The following is a 14,379-nucleotide window of genomic DNA, read 5'->3' on the forward strand; positions in this document are numbered from 1 at the left end:
TCATCTGCTTTACTTTTTTTGTGGGGCTTTTTTTTTGCTGAGATCCAAAGTGAAATAAAAACTGTAATTTAGTCAGCATTATACCTGAGGATATATGTAACTATTATTATCTCAGTTTTCATATGAGCAAGAGAGAGGGGGCAGGGGAGATAAAGTATTTAGCAAGATTGCCCAAGGCCAGAGACGCAATCACTGACACAGATGAGAACATACAGTTTTACATGTATTATGCTTTCTGCACTGTGGTAATAGGTTAAGAACAGGCAAGTTGCATTGTTGGAAACAGCAGCAAAAAAAGTAGGACACAATTGTTGAATTGTGCTATAAACTTATAATAAAAGCTAGTTTAACAGACAGTAATGACATAATAACACATTCTAAAATGCCTAAAATGTTCTAAATATCAGAATTATTTCAGAAATGTGTTTAACTATTCCCCTGTCCCAGCAAGCATTGATACATGTAAAATCTAAGTCTGTTAAGACACCAGATGGCATAGAAAGATTACATTAACAACTACGATTAAAGGGTCAGTGAGAGGTCCCTGATCTTCATACCTTGCACTTTAGAGTCAACTTCACGTTTGTGATAACTGATTTCACTGGGAGTTCTTTTAACAGTAGGTTTTTGCTTCCTTTGTTCTATGCCTGAGTAGTGCCAGCACTAGCCTTTTTTGAATGGGTACTACATAGCTTGTGGTGGGGTTTGCCGGGAGGTGGGGGACTAATGACAAGGAGGGGGGAAGTAATAAAGTACAATCTACCAGTAAGCAGAATTTGCAGAGGACAACTTATTTTGTATTGTTTCATTTTAAGGAAAAGAGATACACTTTGATCTAGATGAACACAGAGCACTTCTGTGCACAGAGAAGCACAGTTTTAGTAACTCACCTGTGTAAACTGGCTTCCTCCATTTAAATGGTTGGGAAAGTGTTCTCCGAAAGGGGAGCTTGTGTGCACATTGGCCTGGTTTGCACTTAATGCTAAGCCAAACTATAGCTTAGTGTGAATAAGCAAGTGTGTTGGCACCCTTAGCAAACTGTAGCCATCAACCCTCCCTTGCTTCTGCTGTTGCTGCGGTACCATGAGCTAAGCCATGGTTTGGCTTAGCATTACATGAAATCACGGGCTTGCAGTTTGTCTTGCTCCAAACAAACCATCAGTAGCAACCAAGGCATGTTCTTAGCTAACTGAATGTAGTTTAGGGAAGATAAATCACAAGCCTAGGTTTGCGTCTATGGGTTGGTTCCCAGTGACAGGGAGGCACTGGCGGGAGTAAAGGAGGAGCGATGTGGGTATGTTTTTCTAACTGCACACCAGCACACTTGCTTATTCAAGCTTAGCTTTAGCATTATGTGCAAACCAGGCAATGAAATTTAGTTAGAAAAATTAATCACACTTAGTCAATATTAAAAAAACAAACACAACATAGAGATCTGTAATATACAAGTAATATAATCCTTGATCCAAGCATACATCTTCCTTGATCCAAATATTTAGCACCATAGAACATGTCGCACCATCACCAATATTGTGAACATTCTGCCTGAAAAGATGACACACACATCAAAGCATCATAAGTTCCTCAGCCTACAGTGTTCACAGAAGTCTTTGCTGTGAAGACAGTTCCATTTTTGGTCTACTACTCCCTAAAACCCTTTCTAAAGTGTGAGCAAGGTCCATGGGAGACTATTCAATGCCGCAGAGAGATTCTTCATTTTAATTCTTAATGAATGTTGCATAGCAGCAGAGGCTACTTGATTGCGCCTATAGTATTTCTCAAAGATAGCTATCTGTGCTTGAGTGTAGGTGTTTTTCTGAACTGAGGCCAAGTGGAAATTCTGCTTCTGTGTATGACATACTAGAATTAACAGGAGAGAGGAAACTTCTAGTCATTCGTTTGTTTCAGGGAGGGAACTAAATTATTGTTGCTAAATCCCATGATTTTATCAGTAGATTCACGTAATAGCAACTAGAATTAAGGTCCGTCAAAACATGCTGAAACAAAACTCAAATGTTGCCTCCCTAAATGTAATACAATGCAGTTGGTAGAAGCTGATACAGTTAATTTATAAATAACTAAGTACTGGAACTCCTCATTTTGAATCTGTTTTCCAGCTTTCAGTCTCTCATGGATTCACACAAATAACTGGAAATCAGTTTACAAGAGGTTATGTACAGAAATTATTTGTACATCTACATCAAAAGCACAGTCCAGCTTGCTGTTACTGCAGAATTTTGGTTATTATTTTTAAAGATCAGATTCACACTTGTGTTCTGTGACTTAGTATTAAAGCCAACTGGCTGCCTACAATGGTTCAGGAGATTTTCGCCACGGCAACACAAACCCAAAGAGGAGTTGAAAACATGAGATTAAAAATGCCTGAATTATCAGCATCTGATCTTAGGTGTGAAACAATATTTGCATTTGAAGCTTTATCTGAATCTGCATCCCTGGGAGAGCTTCTTATGGAGCAACCTAAAGCGTCTTCCATTTTCTATGGAGTAACCTGCAGCAGCATCTTCATATCGCAACCAGGACAAAAAAATTGTATAGAAATAAATGGTAATTGGGGCCCATTAACTGGTAACCCAGAAACAGTCACCATGGGGTCACTGACGACCATGAGCTGGCACTTACTAGCAAGGAAATGTGTTTCAGCTAGGAGTGTACAACTGCCAATGAAGACAACTTACTATGAAGTAGTCATATGATTTTTATCTATAGTAGGTGTTATGGGTGTGCAGAAGACTGTGATGATGCCTTAGCCAAAAGGGAAGGATTCTGGCCTTGTCCAAGGTGACGTTGGATTTGTACAAGGTGCCCTGAACTGAAGCAGGGACCCTACAAAGTGCTACATGGAGCCTTGGCAATTTGTGCATCCAAAAAGCAAGTGTCTGCTAAATGCAAGAACGATAGCTAAGCTTAGCATATTTACACTCACTGTTATAAGCAACTAAGAGCCACATACTACACCTGTACAGTCATACCTCGGGATAAATACACTTCAGGTTGAGCGCTTTCGAGTTGTGCTCCGCGGTGACCCGGAAGTAACGGAGTGCGTTACTTCTGGGTTTCGTCGCTTGCGCATGCGCAGACGGTCAAAATGCCGTCACGCGCATGCGCAGAAGCGGTGAAACACGACCTGTGCACGCGCAGATGCATCTTATATTCTGTTTGGGATGTGAACGGGGCTCCGGAATGGATCCCGTTCGCATCCCGAGGTACCACTGTAATTTGTCACCATCGTTAACATCATACACGACCACACCCCTACAGGTAATAATAATCCATTATTGTGTTTGATCATATGTGGTGCTGACAGTAACTCAGAAGGAGGGGTGGGGAAATTGGCAGAGGTGTTGGCAGCAGCACTGGATGTTTTCAGTTTTCCCCATGCCAAACTCAAACACACCTTTATTGCCGCAAGCAACAGCGGAGTTACCGTATTTTTCGCTCTATAGGACGCACTTTTTCCCCTCCAAAAATGAAGGGGAAATGTGTGTGCGTCCTATAGGGCGAATGCAGGCTTTTGCTGAAGCCTGCAGAGTGAGAGGGGAGACCCCGCCGCCAGCCCCACAAGCTCCGGGGACAGTGGGGAGGCGCAGCGCGTCTCCCCGCTGTCCCCGGACCTGATCTGAAGGCGGGCGGCGGGGAGAAGAGCGCTTCTCCCCGCCGCCTGCCCCGCAAGCTCCGGGGACAGCGGGGAGGCGCAGCGCGTCTTCCTGCTGTCCCCGGACCTGATCTCAAGGCGGGCGGCGGGGAGAAGAGCGCTTCTCCCCGCTGCCGGCACCACAAGCGCCTGGGGGGGAAATAAAATTTTTTTCCTTTATTTCCCCCCCAAAAAACTTGATGCGTCCTATGGGCCGGTGCGTCCTATGGAGCGAAAAATACGGTACATAGCAGCTACAGGTTTCCTGGAGATGTTGGGGACTGAACCTGCAACCTTTTTCATGCAAAGCAGATGCTCGGCCACTGAGCTACGGCCCTTCCATAGTGGGAGCAGCAGCAGAGCCATAGTCTGAAACCAGTTTGAGTTAGCAGGGATCCAGCTATGATATCAACCTGCACTGCAGGAGCTGAGCAGGGGGGAGTTTCCTGGGCACTAAGCCACTACCAGCCTCATCATGCACCACATCAAACCCTCTTGCTCAGAGAAGAGGCAGAGAAGCCAGGCAGGAAGGGGAACAGGTGTGCAGGGAGAGTGTTATGTACTGAATTGAATAGGATCCAAAATGCAGCAGTCTGATTGGCCCTAGAACAATAGGATTCAGAATGCAGCAGTCTGATTGTCCTAGAACAATAGGATCCAGAATGCAGCAGTCTGATTGGTCCACAGGAGCCACCCAATCCAGCTCCAGCTGGAAGTGAATCCGCAACCTGATTGGCCTACAGGTGAATCCCAGAATTTGCCAATCACGTGGGGCCCATTGTGTTAATATTGTATATAAAGCAGACATCGTGAGGTAACTTCCATTACTCCTCACCACTATGAGCTGAATAAAGAGCATGAAATCCACTCTCGACTCCAAGTATATTTCAGAGAGCAAGCGAGAAATCCCCCTCTCAAGAAGCAGAAGCAACTACGAAGGATTTTGGGGTGGCGGAGGTATATGTCCACAAGATTGAAGTTTTTCAATGCCAGCACTGAGACACTCAAACATACTGCTCAGTGTCTGACCAAGAGGAACCTATCTAACACTACTGAATTGGTGCTCCAAAACAAAAACACAGTGGAGAAAGCAAATCCCATTTAGTTCATCTGTGAAAGGTGCCTAGCTGTTTTTGACTTTACCCATTTGGGATTTCCCCCTTCTAAAGATTTTTTGGAGGATCAGCTAACCTCAGACCTAACTTGAGTTTGCTGAATCTTTCTTCTTGTATGTAAATTGTGTCTTTTTGGCTTTGTCTCTACAAGCATGGGATGACTTGAATTGGAAATATAGAGAATGATAGATATGCTTAAGACATTGTATCATGATTTTAAGCAAAACAAACCAACAAACCATGAATTTTTGGGTGAAACGACATGTTAGCATGCTTAAGCCAGACACTGTTATTCCCATGGAAGAGTAGCCGTGAGAGGCCCAGTCATCAAGGCCCACATCCAGGGCCCCACTGAAAATTGTCCCCTGAGTTGCTGTTTCTCTCCTCTTCAAAGCTGCTGTTTACAGGTGTGGGATATTATTTTTGGTGGGAAACTGGCACAGGGCCCCAGTCTAGATTTTCTGCACCATGTAAAACGTAACATGGTCCTTTAAAAAGTAAGCGTTTTGTGACTGCTTTATATCAGGAATAGTTTGTTCTCAACAGAAAAAGAACTAGTAACAGAAAACTGGCAGAGTAATCATTCAAAAGCTGAGTTATAAATGGCAGACTTCACAACTGACGTAAGTTACTACTCACCCTGACTTCATATTCATTATCTGAATAATCCACACTCTGACAGATATAGCTGTATCCTCGAGCTTTTGATGCCAAAAGTAGCTGAAAATGTTAAATTCACAAATTAATGTTTCATAGGCTTGTTAATGATTATTCATGAAAGCAATCACTTCTTTAATTTAAATAAATATTTCTTTGCAAATTGGCACAAAGAGGGGTCACAGTGCCTTGTAAAAGGCCTGCAGTTTAACCATATGTTCCTTCTTATTGCGAAGGACAGATCCACATTTAAATCCTGTTCAATGCACAGTTAAACCCCCTGATTCTTCCAAGGAATCCTGGGAATTATTAGTTTCCCCTCACAGATCTACAGCTCCCAGCCCCCTTAACAAACGAGAGTTCCCAGGGTTCTTTGGAGAAAGCCATGAGCTTTAAATGTGTGGTATAGATCTGCCCAAAGCCTCATCTCCAGTGTGATGTGGCAATTCACTTCCAACTGAGGCCCTCACACACCTCGCCTTACAGCCTCCAGCAGCCTGTTTCTTCTCCATGTCCCTAGCATCCATATTACTCAACAAAAGCAGGACGAGAGAGCTGCTCACAAGGCCTAGGCAAGCCTAGGCAGCTTAGTGTCCCAAGGTGAGGTGCAGTCTTGCCTTTAAGTGACTGGTTTGTCAAGCTGATGCACTAGGCATGAGGGTGGCATTGCAGGTGTTAAGGATCATTCATACTGGAGTCTCATAAGAAGCTACTCCACCCCTTCTTCAGAAGGGCAGGGTTCTGGCATGTGGCCTTTATGTGCAAATCGAAAAGGCAAATTAAAAAAATTAACTTCTCATTTCATAGCGTCCCTCATTCAGGCATCAAACCACAGTCAACTAACTCTAAGCCTGCAAAACAACAAAACAAACTCCAAAATAAATAGAAATTCTGAAGACACCTGTCTTTCATTATTGGCTAGCTATTTAATATCTCCAGTTCAAGTTTGCTTCAATAAAACTTTCACAAGTGGCTTATAGACTGCGCATAATTTAGAGTGCTCCCATACAGGGCCGGGTATAATCTTAACTTTGCTGGACCATAAAACCATTCGGCTTTTCTGTTGGAAGGATGAAGTGTTTGATTATGTTCTGTACCCAATATTAACAGATGGGATTATATTTACAAAATTTCTCTGCTTCATCGTTGAACTGCAACAGCGTTGAATACAGTTTTGGGGAGGATTTGTAGAACTGACTTTTGAAAACTAGCCTAAAGAAGAATTTCTCCCAATCGAGATAATCTCCAAAATAAAGATAATAGCTATTGAAATATTTCAATTTAATTTTCCGAAGGTACAGTATTACAATAATGATCTTGAGGAGAAGAAATGAAATTGGGATTCACAGTCCTATCAAACAGTTGTCTTGTTAATTTCAACTGTTACAAATTGCTTTAAAGTAAGTATGTCACCAATTCAGCCCATCATGTACCAGGTGTTAGGACAAGCGTACAGAACACTCAACTGAGCAGAGCAGCAAGATGGAAAGTCTAAGGAAGAGGGAGAGTCCTCCCAGAGTTAAATGGTGGGGTAGGAGAGCTGCAAACAATGGCAATATATTTCACACCTGGCAACCAATGCGCCCCTTTGGTTTTAGATAGTACATGGGTGGACAAATCTAAAAAGCCTGGGACACAGGAGGCACTTGTTCTAGGAGGCTTAGTTTGGTCAGAATTAAGTACATACTTCCAGAGTTAACACTAAATACCTTACTTCTGGTAAATGAGCCACCATAGCCACTAACAGGCTATGAACATTTATGTCCAGGGCTTTTTAGACTCATTTTCCCATGTACTATCTGAAAACAAAGGGGCACATTGGTTGCCTGATATGAATTTTTTTCAGCTCTCCTATCCTACTATAAAGGTTATTCGGCAAGTGCAACCTTTTACGGTGCTCATCATTCTCCAAATCAAAGCCAATCTCTCTCTGCATCTTAGATCATTATTAATGCATTCTTTATATTTTCTAAAACATTTATTTAGATTCAGGCAAGTCTGGTTTCAGACCTAGGAGTGAGTCTGCCTTGGTCGCCCTGATGGATACCCTTTACAGAGACCATGCTCCTGCTTCTTGATCTCTCTTGCAGCTTTCAGTACCATTCACCATGATATTCTCCTAGACCACCTCTATGAAATGGGAACTGGGGTCACTGTGCTACAGTGGTTCTGATCTTACCTATGGGACTGAGTCCAGAGAATAGCATCAAGAGATTGCTTTGGCATTGGCACTATTTTATCTCCAATGCTATTACAAATTTATATGTAGTGTAGCCACAGGCGTGTTCTATTGCGCCAGAAGCGGCTTAGTTATGCTGGCCAGATGACCCGGAAAAACTGTCTGTGGACAAACGCCGGCTCCCTTGGCATGTAAAGCAAGATGAGTGCCACAACCCCAGAATCTGCGACTGGACTTAACTGTCAGGGGTCCTTTACCTTTTTTAGTCACAGGGAACAGTAATTAGGAGTTTGGGGACAAGGTGTTAGCAAGTAGGCTGACAACACTCAACTCTATTTGAATCAGGAGAGGCCCTGCACCAGTGCCAAGACACATTGGTGGGATGGATGAGGGAAAATAAGTTGAAGTTGAATCACGGCAAAACGGAGGCTCTGTACAACAGCTATGTCCATTCCTGGACCAGGAGAGCTTGATCATAGTAGTTCAGGCACTGGTGACTTCAAATTTGGATTGCTGCAATGTACTCTGTGTAGGGCTTTCCTTGTGATTGACCTGGAAACTACAGTCAGTGCAGAATGCTACAGCACAATTGCTGACAGGATTGAGACCCTGTCAGTATATAACATCTCTACTCAAGAGGTACACACTGGTTGATGGTTTCTTACCAGGCAAATTCAAAGAGGCCCAAATCCAGCCCAGCAATCTGCCAAGGCTCCGTCTCCCAATCCTAGCACTGTTGTGCTCAATGCTGAGGACAAGAGATAAGTGCTCTGTCCGCACCCCAGAGAGCCATCTTTAAAGAATTTGTAGAGCTATTTATTCTCCTGATTTGACATTGTGGCATAGTTTGCCACTCAGTTTCTTAGCTTTTATGAATGCAACCTTCAGCAGAACCTAATGTACACAAAGTCAAATCATTCTAGTGTTAAATCACACAGAGAGACAAAAACAAAAGCCAATGTAATGATCCCAAAGGTATTTTGTGGCAAATTAAAGAATATATGAAGAGTAAAACACATTAATCAACAGTTTGATTCAAATACACCCAAAGACACATTTGCTTTTCACAACACATAAAAACCACTACAAAATTCTGAACTGTAAATAGCAAATCATATACGTAAAAAGAGTGGTACCTCTTTGAAAATATAGAAGTTAAGTAGAACCATTCCAAAGTTGTAAAAAATCAATAATGAGCGGAACTGGAAAGGCTCCCTTGTCTTCATCCATTTGGGACCAAGCCAAACAGTGAGGAGGTAAAGAGTACTTATAGCCAATGTGGGAAATGGAGACTGCATCAAGGGCCAGTCATCAACGCGTTTGTCTAGGAGAAAACAAACAAGAAATTATTGAGAACATGCTTTCTCATTTAAATTTTCAAAAAGCTTTCAGTTAAATAAGATTCATTGGTATAACTGCAGGCTCAAAGTGTTACACCTTGTACAACATTAAGATAAAAATGTGCCTATATACAATTAAGCCAAACAAGTCGTTAAAACACTTTCTGTTTCTATTACCAGTTGTAAAGTAAATTACATTGTTTAAAGTTCCAGCTGGATAACATCAGCCTTGTGCTTCCCACAGTCAAAATAATCAGTAAGAATACTTGATATTTAGAATCAGGGCTAGTCAGCGTAAAGTGTATTTTCACAACAAGGGTCACACGCATGGTAGGAAGCAAGAGTGTGCCTTCCTTCTTCACCCACAGATCCCTCCTCTGAAATCCTTGGCTGCTCACAGGGTGGTGGTGGGCAGTTACCTTTCACATCTTATTTCTTAACTTTGATTCTGCTGATAGTTGTTTTTTAATATAGCTGTGGTATGTGTAGCCTTTTAAAAATGTTTTATTGGTATCTTTAAGATCATTTAAATGGGGCGTAGGTTTATAAAATCCAATATGTCAATCCACCACATGATCGAGGCCCTTGCACATTAGAATTTATGCATGTTGATCCGGTCAAGTATGCAATCCCTCATGGGAACTGGGACAGCCTCACTGGGACTGTGGGGAGGGAAGGCGCACACTCGCTCCCCACCATGCCCCTAGGACAGATGAAGGGGCAGGCATCATTCAAATTAAATCAGCCCCAGATAGCTGAAGGCAGGCAGTGCCTTCTAAAAGTATGTACAACCGTACCTTGGTTCTCAAACGACTTAGCTGCCGAACAAATTTGCTCCTGAACGCCGCAAACCCGCAAGTGAGTGTTCTGGTTTGCGAACGTTTTTTGGAAGCTGAACGTTCTCGAACTTAATCCATTCTGGGAGTCCGTTTGACTCCCGAAATCGTTAGCAAACCAAAACGCAGCTTCCGATTGGCTGCAGGAGCTTCTTGCGCTCAAGCAGAAGCCACGTCTTGGTTTGCTAACAGTTTTGGGAGTCGAATGGACTCCCAGAATGGATTAAGTTCGAGAACCAAGGTACCACTGTATACTAACTCTAGAGATATCTCAGTTGTGAACTACTAGCTGTTTCTTCTCTGATTGCCATGTGTGTGTGTTTATTTTATGAAAAACAAGCAAACATAAACACCAAATACTGTAGCTGTCTGCAGTACAAGCAGCGCTTTTTTCCTAGAAAGTGTAACCCCTGAAAAAACAACACTGAGTACAAGTAATTGACTAATTCAAAGCACAAACAATGTGCATTGCTTTCCTCATTTCCACCCCCAACCTATGGTTCATTGGGCTTTTCATAGAAGAGAGGAATCTATGGGGAAACATGAAAAACAGCTGAAAAGAACAAACAGAAAACTGCTATGGAACAACAATGCTTGGGCATTGGACTTGCTATAAAAATGACAAAATTTGTTAATAACTCTGAAACTAAAAGTAAAGAAAGGGACATTCATGCTGACTGCATCCAGTAGGGAAAAAGAAACAGCTGCTTTAATGAGGCAGCGCTGAGAGGTGGGGTGGGCATGGGTGGGAACACAAGCAGCACAAAATGATATAAAATACTATTATTATTTATTAAATTTGCATACCGCCCTTCATCCAAAGATCCCAGAGCAGTTCACAACAGGAAAATACAAAATAGAAAACAAACTACATAATAAAATGAAAGGAAAAACAAAAGGCTATCAATACAGCCCACCCCACCCCCCGGGCCACAGAAATGCAAAGCAATGGAAGCAACAAGAGTATGTCTGCTCCAGCAGTCCCTTGGGGCCCAAATGAATTAGTATTCACCTATTTCTGATATGCATCTGCTTCCGCCTTCTCAGATTGATGCTTGAGTTAAATAGTTAAAGTTCTGTAATTGCACCTGTGTCAAGTGCAATAAAATTGATGCACTATGCAAATTTTTTTTTTAAAAAAGTACAGGCATTCAGAATGCCATGGAGACCTTGCAGCGAAGCTTGAGTTTTATTTTATTTTATTGGCTTGTGCAAGCAAATAAATGAGCGCCTTTTCTTTCTTTATTTTATTTATATTAGGGATCATGGACATTCCTGACAAAAACAAAAACGGGAGCAGAAATTGCCAGTGATTGTTTATTTAGCCTGTGTCCAAAATGGAACTCAGTCCAGTGAACAACTGATGTGGTTGCTTTCAGCCTGCAAGCAATACATAATTGATCATGTTTTCTCTCCATCTGCATTGTGTTTCCTTCACACTAAAATGAATGGGGTGGAATAACATTATGACACAGATGACATAATATTGCTATGGTGAACAATGAAACAAATAGCGCAGTTTGTGTTGAAGACAAACTGCAGCGGAACAGAGGCAGTGCTGCATGTGGTGAATCTGGGGCAGAATGGAAAGCAGTGCCTTCCTACCTCCCTAATTTATATACAGTGGTACCTCGTGTTACATACGCTTCAGGTTACATACGCTTCAGGTTACTCCGCTAACCTGACTCCGCTAACCCAGAAACATTACCTCGGGTTAAGAACTTTGCTTCAGGATGAGAACAGAAATTGTGCTCCGGCAGCGCAGCAGCAGTGGGAGGCCCCATTAGCTAAAGTGGTGGTTCAGGTTAAGAACAGTTTCAGGTTAAGAACAGACCTCTGGAATGAAGTACTTAACCTGAGGTACCACTGTACTTCTTTTCTGTTAAGGGTTCTGAGGTGGCCTAAAATTTATAATATTAACATATTTTAATTTTGTGTACACAAATTCAGCGATGTAAATTTATAGTGAACATGAGAGAGAGATATAAAAGGGCTCTGATAGGTTGCGAGTTAGAATGGTAAAATGGTCAGGAACTGGACAATTCAAGATTTCATCCAGATCTGTCTTGCAAAAGCTTGGATAGATCCATATTGAAATAAGGACTGCTAATGCACACTGAATGTGCTTTTGAACAGGCATATGTTTGTAGTACAGCAATCAAACTGAAAAGCAGTAATACAGAGCACTGCTAACTCCTCCACTCCTTCCTCCTGTTGCAGAATAAATTGCCCCAGTGTTACCTGCCTGAGATGAGAGGAGACATTCCACTCGCCCCAGCATTAACAGACAGTTGAGGGGGCAGGTGAATAGCGTTATGGCTGGAAGGCTGGTCTAGATGTTAATTTTGGTTGTTCCCCTCCCAGTCTATGGGTTTACAGCTTGTAAAATGGGATTATGTTTAATAATAGTAATAATAGTAAAAGAGGCTGCTGAAGTAGCAAAACCAGTCTCTTTGTCAAGTGAAGCCAAGTCTGTTAAGTAGGTTTGTGATTGGTTGCCACCCAGAAACTACCAGTTGAAGAAGCTTCCAGAAGGTGGGCTAAGGAGGGCAGGCCTTGCCCCCTACATCAGCAGTGGGCGGCATCATCAGCAAGTGTCTCACCAAGAGAACAACAGACCAGACTTGTCTTGAAATGGGCTGGGAAGAGACACAGAGGCTTGGCTTGATCTCTGTGCTGAATTCAAAGCACAGTGTGCTTTGGAGGGCCCCCAATGGTGGAGCAAGATCTGTGGGAGCGTTAATGTAGTGGGCTCTTCCAACTGATGCTCGGCTTGAATATATATGTGCCCCCCTGCACACTCTACTCACCAACCCTTTCTTCTTGCCTCAGTTTCCCTATCCACAACCACAATATCCCCCATTCGTCTGCCTTAGTTTCCCCTCAGGTCCATCTCCCTTCTCCATTTCTGTTTCCCTCTCCAAGACCACGTATGTTCTTCCTTCCTCAGCTTCTGAACCTATAAAAGAGGAACCACATCTCCCCCCAACTTCCACATACCGTCTCCCCCATCCCCAGCTTCCCGCCAAAAGGACAATGATGCATCTCCCCATCAACCCCAAGACTACCCTCTCTCCCTGCAAATGGACAACAAAATTTCTCCTCTCCCTTTTTCTCTTTTGTTTTTTCTCTTTCTCTCTCTCCCCTGCCAAGAAAACATCCCTTGGTGCCAGGGAGTAAGGGAGGGAGGGAGGGAGAAGAGTCCCCTCGGCAGGTAAATGACAGCACCTCCCCTTTCCCGTTCTTCTCCTGAGGAGACCCATTTGGGCTCTGAGGTGGATTCCTGCAAGTCAGATTCCAAGTTTTGGCTCAGTTCATGTGCCTCATGTGCCCCCTAGCAGTAAAGACTGTCATTACAGCATGATACAAATATGTAAAAAAGGTAAAGGCACCCCTGACCATTAGGTCCAGTTGCGGACGACTCTGGGGTTGTGTGCTCATCTCGCTCTATAGGCCAAGGGAGCCAGTGTTTGTCCACAGAGAAGCTTCCAGCACATGTGGCCAGCATGACTAAGCCGCTTCTGGCGAAAGAGAGCAGCGCACAGAAACGCCGTTTACCTTCCCGCTGGAGTGGGACCTATTTATCTACTTGCACTTGATGTGCTTTCGAACTGCTAGCTGGGCAGGAGCTGGGACCAAACAATGGGAGCTCACCCCGTCACGGAGATTCGAACTGCTGACCTTCTGATAGGCAAGACCTAGGCTCTGTGGTTTAGACCACAGCGCTACTCACATCCCCTTGATACAAATATGTAGAAATAAAAAACGTATTGCAGAAAGACACCACTGTCTTCAGAGACCTTCATTCCAAGGAAACCAAACCTGAGGTGTGTGCTGCCACCCATGAATCTACCACTGCCAGGGATTGGGGTCCGTGCAAGAATTCTTTTTGCCAGACCACAGGAGAGGAGGTGCCTTGGTAGACTGCTCCATGTGCTGCCTCTGCTACCTCCTTCCACTTTCTATTGCTGAGCAGGACAACCTCCTCCTTCCTCAGACAAGTGTCTGCAGGGCTTTTCAGTCCCCTACATGAGGAAGAAGAGGACAATGTGGCTGTGGCCAAGAGGTTCTACAGTGTCTGAAGCATAATAGTGTTTGATTCAAAGCTATGCTATTGACACACAAACATATTCTTTTTTTAAAAAAAGAGAGGACAATGTGCATTCACAGTTCACAGTGCTGTACTGTGCTCCTCTTTTTGAATGCCTATCTCTCTTGTCCCATCAGACAAGGTTGAAGCTCTTTGCACACAAAAATCGTAACGTGAAGTGCAAAGAGCAACAGATGGCTCACCCTTCTCCTCACACAAACAGACTTGGGAGATTCCTTAACAAATTTCTGATTTTCGAGTCCTTGTCAGACCAGTTAAGCTTAAGTGTGGGGATATTTAGACATGCAAGACCAAGAGGCAACACCCAGCAAAGTGTACAAATTCCAAGTTAATTTCAAGTTTTAAATACGACTGTCAGGGGTGAAAACCAAGAAACAAAACAAAGATAAATTAATATTCAGTGGATATAAAGATTTGAAAAACTCACATTACAAGGAAGCGTTCCATCATTATCCCAGACAATGAGCCAAAATGACTTAAGAAGAACCA

The 14,379-nt window shown here is 43.1% G+C and overlaps 1 protein-coding gene across 1 annotated transcript in view; it reads right to left on the reverse strand.

Annotated features, from left to right (window-relative positions):
* ELOVL4 (ELOVL fatty acid elongase 4) overlaps positions 1–14,379 on the reverse strand; it is a 48,307-nt gene that overhangs the window by 14,118 nt on the left and 19,810 nt on the right. The window contains 2 exon segments of the mRNA XM_083608146.1: positions 5,407–5,487; positions 8,740–8,927. Coding sequence (XP_083464272.1) covers positions 5,407–5,487; positions 8,740–8,927 — 269 coding nt within the window.

Source organism: Podarcis filfolensis (genome assembly GCF_964270895.1).
Source record: "Podarcis filfolensis genome assembly, chromosome: 3".
In the NCBI taxonomy this organism is placed as follows: Eukaryota; Metazoa; Chordata; class Lepidosauria; order Squamata; family Lacertidae; genus Podarcis; species Podarcis filfolensis.